At 38.0% G+C, this 9,891-nt stretch overlaps 1 protein-coding gene across 1 annotated transcript; it reads right to left on the reverse strand.

Moving 5' to 3' along the window:
• Positions 1-238: 238 nt before the first annotated feature.
• LOC129489899 (olfactory receptor 5AL1-like) lies at positions 239-1,218 on the reverse strand. The gene is given in 2 exon segments (XM_055293089.1): positions 239-681; positions 684-1,218. Coding segments are annotated over 2 exon segments (939 nt in total). The 5' UTR covers positions 1,180-1,218.
• Positions 1,219-9,891: the final 8,673 nt, after the last annotated feature.

Genomic DNA, 9,891 nt, shown 5'->3' on the forward strand with positions numbered 1-9,891 from the left:
GGAGTAAGATTCTCTCTCTCTCTCTCTCTTTCCTTTTCTTTTACAATTCAATGACATAAAATTTACCCAATGCATTTTATGTGGAAACTGCGGAGAACGACATAGTGGATGAAACATACCCTGAGTGATTTTGAGCAGCCAAACTATGGAATTTGGCTCTGTCATTTACCACCAATGTGACTCTAGATAAGACACAACTCAAAGTCCTGGGTTTTGCCTCTGTCTAGGGATTTTTAGGTTATTTGATAGCCAAACATAACTTTTCTATAATTCTCTTTAGTGCATTTTTTACCTCCTGATTTCTTAGACTATAGATCAATGGGTTTAACATAGGAATCACTACCACATTAAACAGAGAAGCAACTTTATCCATATTCAGGGAATGGCTTGACTTGGGCTGCAGGTACATAAAAATGATTGTTCCATAAAATATTGTGATGGAGGTCAGGTGGGAAGCACAGGTAGAAAATGCTTTCTGTCTCCCTTCAGCAGAAAGTATCCTCAGGATGGCAAAGAAAATGAAACCATAAGAAATCAGCACAATTACTAGAGAGCAGAGGGTATTGAACCCAGCAATGATTAACAACATCAGCTCTTTGACATGAGTGTCAGAACAGGCCAGAGCCACTAAAGGAACATCATCACAGTAGAAGTGGTTGATCACGCTGGAGTCACAAAAGACAAGTAGAATGTCACCACTGTCTGTACAAGTCCCATGGTGAATCCATACTCATACGTGCTAGCAATCATTTTAATACAGAGTTTTCTAGGAATGAGAATGACATAAAGTAAACGGTTACAGATGGCAACATACTGATCATATGCCATGATTGAGAGCAAATATAATTCACAAACTACAAATGTGATGAAGCAGCATACCTGAATGGCACATGCATAAAATGTTATACTTTTAACTTCACACAGTAAATTTACCAAGGTATTTGGGGTGACAGATGAAGTAAAAGAAAAATCAACAAAAGCCAGATGGCTGAGGAAAAAATACATGGGTGTATGAAGCTGAGGACTGATTTAGATTAGCATAATCAAACCGAGATTACCCGTAAAGCTATCGAAGTATACTACAAGGAATATACCAAAGACAGTGACTTCAAGCTCTGCATTATCTGTGAGCCCCAAGAGGATAAACTCATACACTGTCGAATGATTGCCTTTGGCCATTGAGTAGGTATAAAAGTTTTCTTCCAGAAAACCCTTTAGAGCACACGTTGTGAGTAATCGTGTTCCCATTGGAAATAATCAAGCAGATGTTAGGAGATGGTTCTGACCCGCCCTGATCTTATGTTGAACACGTTGAAAGGAACATCTTCAGGCTAGTTCTGCTTTCAGAATAAAATAATTTGTCCCAAGTAGAAATTCCAAAACATGCATTTCTGTGGAGATTTGTAAAGATAGAAAGAAGATATGTTAAAGGTTTACATAATTGAATGATCTATGTCATGTCTTTCTTTTAATAAGAGAAAATCAAGATAGAGAGTTATTTGAACACAGATAACACAAAGCATTTTAAAAGTACTGGGGTTGGACATGGTGGCTAACACCTGTATCCCAACTCTTTGAGAGGCCAAAGCAGGAGAATCACTTGGTCCCAGGAGTTCAAGAACAATCAAGGCAACGTAATGAGACCTTGTCCCTATTAAAAAATATTTTTTTAAATTGGATCACTTTAAATAAAATTGTACTAATTCTTTTGGAAAATTTTAATTCACAGGAAATAATAAGCTTAAAAAGTATTGCACAGTAGGTATATGAAAGGTCCTAAAAAATTATGGGTACAGATAATTTCTTTATAATACATTCAGAATAATTTTTTTAATTTTTATTTTTTCTTTTATCTATCAATAATTTTTAGTTTTTCTTCAAATGTTATGTATTATTTGTGAAATAAAGAGAGAAAGAAAAATGCTTAAAAATGAGAATAGACTTGCTTTTAAAAATATTCATAACAGGATTATAAATGCATTAAGAGATTCAAAAAACACATTTGTCATGTTTCTTAAAACATCCAAATGCAAAGCAGGGGAAGTAAACAATTCTAGAATGAGCGTGTAAAAGTACAACCTGGTTCCTGGCTAATTAAAAGTAGCCAGCATTTAATGATCTTCACTTGAACAGAAGTGATATAAATTTAATTTTTTGTATTATTCTAGCTTAGATTATCTTTATATCTAGCCTATATAATGGCCCTATGACTATCATCTTTATTTTCACACATGGAAACTGAAGCTGAGAACTTAAGCCCTCTTCATGCTTCATGACTGGCATGAGGTGAAGCAGAATAACTCATTAGCTAGTCTGTGACTCTCTAACCTCAATCCATAGTTGATGCAAATTATCAGAAAGGCAAGAATTTCCACATCAACCAGAGATCAAAGCAACTTTGAAAAAGCAATCAATGAATTCATCCATGCCAAGTGCTTCAGGTAGTGACTATCTCATACTGTTTGCCAAGTAAATCAATTTTAGCTCTTGATACCGTTAATATTATTTAGATTGAGGCTTACTCTGCAGAAGCCTGTGTGTAATCTCTTCATATTGATGATTGTAGGAGCTTAATCTTTTTTGGAATATTTTGAAGTGTTCTTCCATTGTCTGTCTAAATTGTAATCTCTAATCCTTACCTTTCCTGGCTCTCTTTTTAGTACTTACATTGCTATGCTGAATTGAAACCTGTGTACCTTTTGCTCTGATATTACCAGGCTCTCCAACATCTTCAATCATTTGATTTTTTATTTCTTAAAATAGAACTTGGCTACTCCTTGAAAATCTGTTTTTCTTTAGGCCATTTCCATGCTCAATTTAAAATTCTCCACACATTTCAAATATGGCAGGTGGGATAAGGCATTGCTGGTGCTTGGAAAATTGCTGCATATTGATAATTACATCTTGCATTTGTGTCGACTCCCTTGATGTTTTGAAGCTTACACACTTATATGCTTTGTCACTGTATTAGTCCATTCTCACACTGCTGTAAAGATACTACCCAAGACTGGGTAATTTACAATGATGGTGGAAGAGGAAACAGGCACTTTCTTCACAAGGGAGCAGGAGAGAATGTACATGTGAAGGAGGAACTGTCAAACGCTTATGAAACCATAAGATCTTGTGAGAACTAACTCACTATCATGAGAACAGCATGGGGGAACCACACCCATGATCCGATAACCTCCCACTAGGTCCCTCCCTTGACATGTGGGGATTATGTCTATTACCATATGAGATGAGATTTGGGTGGGGACACAGACTCAAACCATATAATTCTGCCCCTGACCCCTGCCAAATCTCATGTATTTTCACATTCCAAAACCAATCATGATTTCCCAGTAGTCCCCCAAAGTCTTAACTCATTGTAGCATTAACTCAATATTGTACAGTCCAAGTATCATCTGAGACAAAGAAAGTCCCTTCTGCCTATGAGCTTGGAAAATCAAAAACAAGTTAGTTTCTTTCAAGATACAATGGGGGTACAGGCATTGGGTAAATACACTCTTTACAAATGGGAAAAATTAATCAAAACAAAGGGGCTGTAGGCCCCATGCAAGCCCAAAATCCATCAGGCAGTCATTAAATCTTAAGGCTCCAAATTAATATCCTTTGGCTCCGTGTTTCACGTCCATGTCATGCTGATGCAAGAGGTGGGCTCCCATGGCCTTGGGCAGCCCCACCCCTGTGGCTTCGCAGGGTACAGCCCCCCTCCCAGCTGCTTTCATGGGCTGCCGTTGGGTGTTGGAAGCTTTTCCAGGTGCATGGTGCAAGCTGTTAGTGGATCTGCCATTCTGGTGTCTGGAGGATGATGGCCCTCTTCTCTTGGCTCCACTAGAGAGTGCTCCAGTGGGGATTCTGTGTGGGAGCTCCAACCCACACTTTCCTTTCACACTGCCCTAGCAGAGGTTCTCCATGAGAGCTCCACCCCCCACAGCAAACTTTTGCTTGGACAGCCAGGCATTTCCATACATCCTCTGACATCTAATTGGAGGTTGCCAAACCTGAATTCTTGACTTCTGCTCACCCATAGGCCCAACACCACATGGAAGCTGCCAAGGCTTGGGGCTTGCAGCTTCTGAAGCAATGGCCTAATCTGTATGTTGGCCCCTTTTAGCCATGGCTGAGACATAGGGTGCCAAGTCTCAAGGCTGCACAGAGCAGCAGTGGGGCCCTGGGTCTGGCCCACAAAACCATTTTTCTCTCTTAGGCCTCTGAGTCTGTGATGGGAGGAACTTCTGTGAAGGTCTCGGACTTGCCCTGGAGACATTTCTCCCTTTGTCTTGATGATTAACATTAGACTCCTCATTATTTATGCAAATTTCTGCAGTCAGTTTGAATTCCTGCCCAGAAAATGGGTTTTTCTTTTTTACCATATCATCAGGCTGCAAATTTTCTCAGCTTGTGTGCACTGCTTCCCTTTTGAACAAAAGTTCCAATTTGAAACCATATCTTTGGAATGCATAAAACTGAATTGTTTCATAATAATCCAGGTCTTGTCTTGAATGCTTTGCTGCTTAAAAATTTCTTCTGCCAGGTATCCTAAATACCTCTCAAGTTTGAAGTTCCACAGATCTCCAGGGCAGGAGAAAAAAAATGCCACCAGTCTCTTTGCTAAAGCGTAGCATGAGTGACTTTTACTTTAGTTCCCAATAAATTCTTCATCTCCATCTGAGAACAATTTGGCTTGAAATTCATTGCTCACATAACTATCAGCATTTTGGTCAAAAACATTCAACAATTGGAAGCTCCAAACTTTTCCATATCTTTCTTCCTTCTTCTCAGCTCTCCAAACTGTTCCAACCTCTGGCCATTACCCAGTTCCAATGTCACTTCTACATTCTTCAAGTATCTTTACAGCAGTAACCCACTTCTGGCATCAATTTACTGTATTAGTCTGTTCTTACTGCTATAAAGATACCACTCGAGACTGGGTAATTTATAAACAAAGGCGATTTAATTGTTTCACAGTTCTGCATGGCTGGGGAGGCCTCAGGAAACTTGCAATCATGGCAGAAGTGGAAGTAGGTATCTTAACAAGGTGGCAGGAAAGTGTGTGTGCAAAGGAGAAACTGTCAAACACTTATGAAACCATCAGATCTCATGAAAACTCACTCACTATCATGTGAACCACATTGGGAAAACCATCCCCATGATTCAATCACCTCCCACTATGTTCCTCCCTTGACATGTGGAGATTATGAGGATTACAATTCAAGATGAGATTTGGGTGGGGACAGAGAGCCACACCTTAACAGTTACTTACATATTTCCAGGCCAGTCCTTGTTATTTATTCAGAATGTTGACACCAAGATCACTCTGTCCTGTCACAAAGTTGTCATTAGTTCCCATGAACGTGATGCATTTAACATATGGCTTTTCTGATTATTGATTATTTTTATCAGTGACCCCAGCACCATTCCACTTCAGCTTTCCACTCCCATGGTTCCATGTTTAAAATTATTTGTCTACAAGTTTATCAAATGCTAGATAGCCAAAACTGAAACGTTTTCTTATGATCACAAACTTCTGCCCTTCCCTTTTCACCTCAGTTATGACTACAGGTCTTCACTTATTCACACATATCACTATTCCTTAAACATCATAAAATATTCATTTATTTTGTCACTTTAGTTTTTCAATTTTTCCCCTATACAGCTTAGTCTCCATGATATATTGCTTCAACTACCCTTCCCAACATCCAACATTTCCTTGTCCTATTTTTTTAGATATACCCAAATCTAGGTATTTTGTAATGTTCTCTTCACAATGAAATCCGAACTATCGAGAACAACAGTTAAGAAAAAGTGAACTATTACAAACTTATATTCAAAATCAGCAACTTATTTACTTGACTGACTTTTCCTTAACCAAGGTCTTTCTCCCAATCTGTATGTTGCTATTTCAACCCTTTTAATTCTATCTATACTACTCCTACCACATATGCTAAGCAGATGTTACACTTTTTGATATTTAAAATGGGAACTAAAATAATAAAATAGAAATTTCTCTACTCCTTGTCATCAGTTGTGTGAAATTACCTGCTTCCACATCTATTCTTGTTACATGTTTTGGTGGGGGTGGGGGATTGGGGAGGTCTCCTGTTTCTCATACCTAAACTTATATTTTGGTTCCGTTCTCTTTGGCCTTCCACATCTCCTTCCTCTGCTAATCTATTAAATCTCTCTCATCAATCTACTACTCCTCTACCTTTATTCCTTCACCTTTATTCTTCTCTTCATTCTTTTAGTACCAGAAAAAGTTACCAGTGTTCACTGCATCCTTCACGTTTGTACATCAATCTCTTGTATTTATTTTTTTTAGCATTGCAACATAATTACTCTCTCCAGTTCACCAACATTCTCTTTTCTCTCAAATCCAATGAATATTTAAAAATTTGACTTCTCTGTAGCATCAGACATCATTAGCATTACCTTTCCTCATGAAAACCATTATTTTATTGCTTTCCAAGCCATCAGAGTCTCTGGGTTTTCCCATCTTTCAGTCTACTTTTTACTTCCCTTGATGGCTGTACTTCTTTGTTTATGATTTAAATAACCCTATTACTTTACAGTTATTTCTGAAGCCAAACCATGTCTTTTTTGCATATTCTTGTTGGAAGCTATCATCTGATGCTATGGGGATCATTGTTGATGTGCTGCCATGCAGATGTCTAGATCTCCAGGTCACATTTCTCCTTTGAACTCTTTGTACACATATCTACTTGCTTTTCAGACAAATTATATTATATATTCCAGATTTACCTAAATTTAACATGTTCAAAGAGGAGTCATCATTTCAAAAGCCACCCAACCCCACTCACATGCCTTGGAGGATATATTTTATAACTCACTAAATGGTGTCATCTGCCATACAGTTTAAAAACAAAAACAAAAATTCATATGTCCCTCTAATATCCACTAATAAACCATAAGTGAATGCTACTGATTTAGTCTAAATTTTGAAGTCTGTCTACTTCTAATATCCTCTATATTTTCCTTATTAAAGCCTCAAATAACAGCTCTGGATTGTTACCCTCTAACTGTTATCTTCCCTGCAGTTTTGCCACCCTCTATCCATATGGCACCTTGAGGGTACTTTCTAACATGCAAATCCTAGCTTTCTGTTTCCCATTAGCTTTGGACTACAGCCCAAACTTCTTAGCCTTATTTATTAAAGTTTTCCTAAATAAGCCCTTCTTTGTAAACTAGTCTCCTTTCTTGCAATTTCATTTATGCAATCCCCGTGCACCAACCATGTTGCTTACCATCAGTTTCTCAGATGTGACCATGGACTTTGAACATAGTTTGGCCAGAATTCTCCTTCCTTTATATCTTTCTTCCTCTGGCTGGCTACTATCTTTCCACTTATCAAATCTGAGGTGAAATTTTGCTTCATTCTAGAGGTGTTTTATCATCTCCCAATTGTTACCTCCAACAATCTAGTCACCTCTTAATTTGTTTGTAAGCTACTTTAAATTTTTTAATTCTCAATAAGCAAAGATCTATATTTTCCCCAATACTTAACAGGACTCAGCAATTAGTAGACACTTTAAATAATAGCAGAATAAATGAACAAATGAATACAAAGTTTGTGTTACCTGAAACCACATTTTTCTACCTCAATTACCTTGATTTCCTTCCCACTACATCTTCCTTTTGAGTAATGCACAATAACCAACAAGAGTCCAATGTATCCTTAGGCAAATTCTGTGAATGTCAACAATACTTAACATTACTTAAGTGTTGTGAATATATTTTGTATAATCTGTTGGTCCCTCTAGAATATTCTCATTGAATTACATCATTTTTAACAATTCTAAACCAAAGACACAATGATGTTTCACAAGCATGAGCAATTATGTAATGGTTGATCTTTTGAGACCCAATTTGTTTAAAAGGCAAAAAATAACCACTTAAAGGGCAGGTTGCTATCCTGAACCAAAGTATAATAACGAATTAATAATGGATAGCAAAGGTTATTTTAACATATGGGAAACAAGTCAAAATCTTTTGATTTACTTTTTATACTTCGTTTTAGATTTTATGAAATTTATAATTTTAGTAAGTAGGCCTGGTATACACTCAATCAAAGTTAGTTATCTTGCAGTTGAGCTTTACAAGGCTACAAAGTAATGATTTGGATTGTACCAAAGATGCACCCTTATATCTGAAACTCAACAACCTGTTGAGCAGTAAGCAAATAATAATCAATCCATAAATTCCTTATTGTCCTGGAGGTATATTTAGTTCAATCTCTGAAAATTATTGTCTGAACGTTCTGTTCAAAGTGTTCAAAACTTTGAAACTTTGTTGTGCTTCCTAATGTCTTTTGGAAAGCATTTAAAATCATGAAAATAACAAAGAAATTAACACTTTATCTCTTCAAGCCCTTAACACACACTCTGTTCATCTACATTCCACACACCCCTATAGATGTAGAATGATAAATTGAAAGACATATAGATAAAAAATATCAGGCCAGGCACAGTGGCTCACGCTTGTAATCCCAGCACTTTGGGAGGCAGAGGTGGGTGGATCACGAGGTCAATAGATCAAGACCATCCTGGCCAACATGGTGAAACCCCGTCTCTACTAAAAGTACAAAAAATTAGCCTGGCATGGTAGCAGGTGCCTGTAGTCCCAGTTACTCGGGAGGAGGCTGAGGCAGGAGACTGGTGTGAACCCGGGAGGCAGAGCTTGCAATGAGCCGAGATCGTGCCCCTGCACTCCAGCCTGGGTGACAGAGAGAGATTCAGTCTCATAAAACCATAAAAACCCTAGAAGAAAACCTAGGCATTACCATTCAGGACATAGGAATGGGCAAGGACTTCATGTCTAAAACGCCAAAAGCAATGGCAACAAAAGCCAGAATTGAGAAATGGGATCTAATTAAACTAAAGAGCTTCTGCACAGCAAAAGAAACTACCATCAGAGTGAACAGGCAACCTACAAAATGGGAGAAAATTTTTGCAACCTACTCATCTGACAAAGGGCTAATATCCAGAATCTACAATGAACTCAAACAAATTTACAAGAAAAAAACAAACAACCCCATCAAAAAGTGGGCAAAGGACATGAACAGACACTTCTCAAAAGAAGACATTTATGCAGCCAAAAAACACACGAAAAAATGCTCATCATCACTGGCCATCAGAGAAATGCAAATCAAAACCACAATGAGATACCATCTCACACCAGTTAGAATGGCCATCATTAAAAAGTCAGGAAACAATAGGTGCTGGAGAGGATGTGGAGAAATAGGAACACTTTTACACTGTTGGTGGGACAGTAAACTAGTTCAACCATTGTGGAAGTCAGTGTGGCGATTCCTCAGGGATCTAGAACTAGAAATATCATTTGACCCAGCCATCCCATTACTGGGTATATACCCAAAGGACTATAAATCATGCTGCTATAAAGACACATGCACACGTATGTTTATTGCGGCACTATTCACAGTAGCAAAGACTTGGAACCAACCTAAATGTCCAACAACGATAGACTGGATTAAGAAAATGTGGCACATATACACCATGGAATACTATGCTGCCATAAAAAATGATGAGTTTATGTCCTTTGTAGGGACATGGATGAAACTGGAAACCATCATTCTCAGTAAACTATCGCAAGGTCAAAAAACCAAACACTGCATGTTCTCACTCATAGGTGGGAATTGAACAATGAGAAGACATGGACACAGGAAGGGGAACACCACACTCTGGGGACTGTTGTGGGATGGGGGGAGGGAAGAGGGATAGCATTAGGAGATATACCTAACGCTAAATGGCGAGTTAATGGGTGCAGCACACCAACATGGCACATGTATATATATGTAACAAACCTGCACATTGTGCACATGTACCCTAAACCTTAAAGTATAATAATAAT

Source organism: Symphalangus syndactylus, chromosome 1, assembly GCF_028878055.3.
Source record: "Symphalangus syndactylus isolate Jambi chromosome 1, NHGRI_mSymSyn1-v2.1_pri, whole genome shotgun sequence".
Classification (NCBI taxonomy): Eukaryota; Metazoa; Chordata; class Mammalia; order Primates; family Hylobatidae; genus Symphalangus; species Symphalangus syndactylus.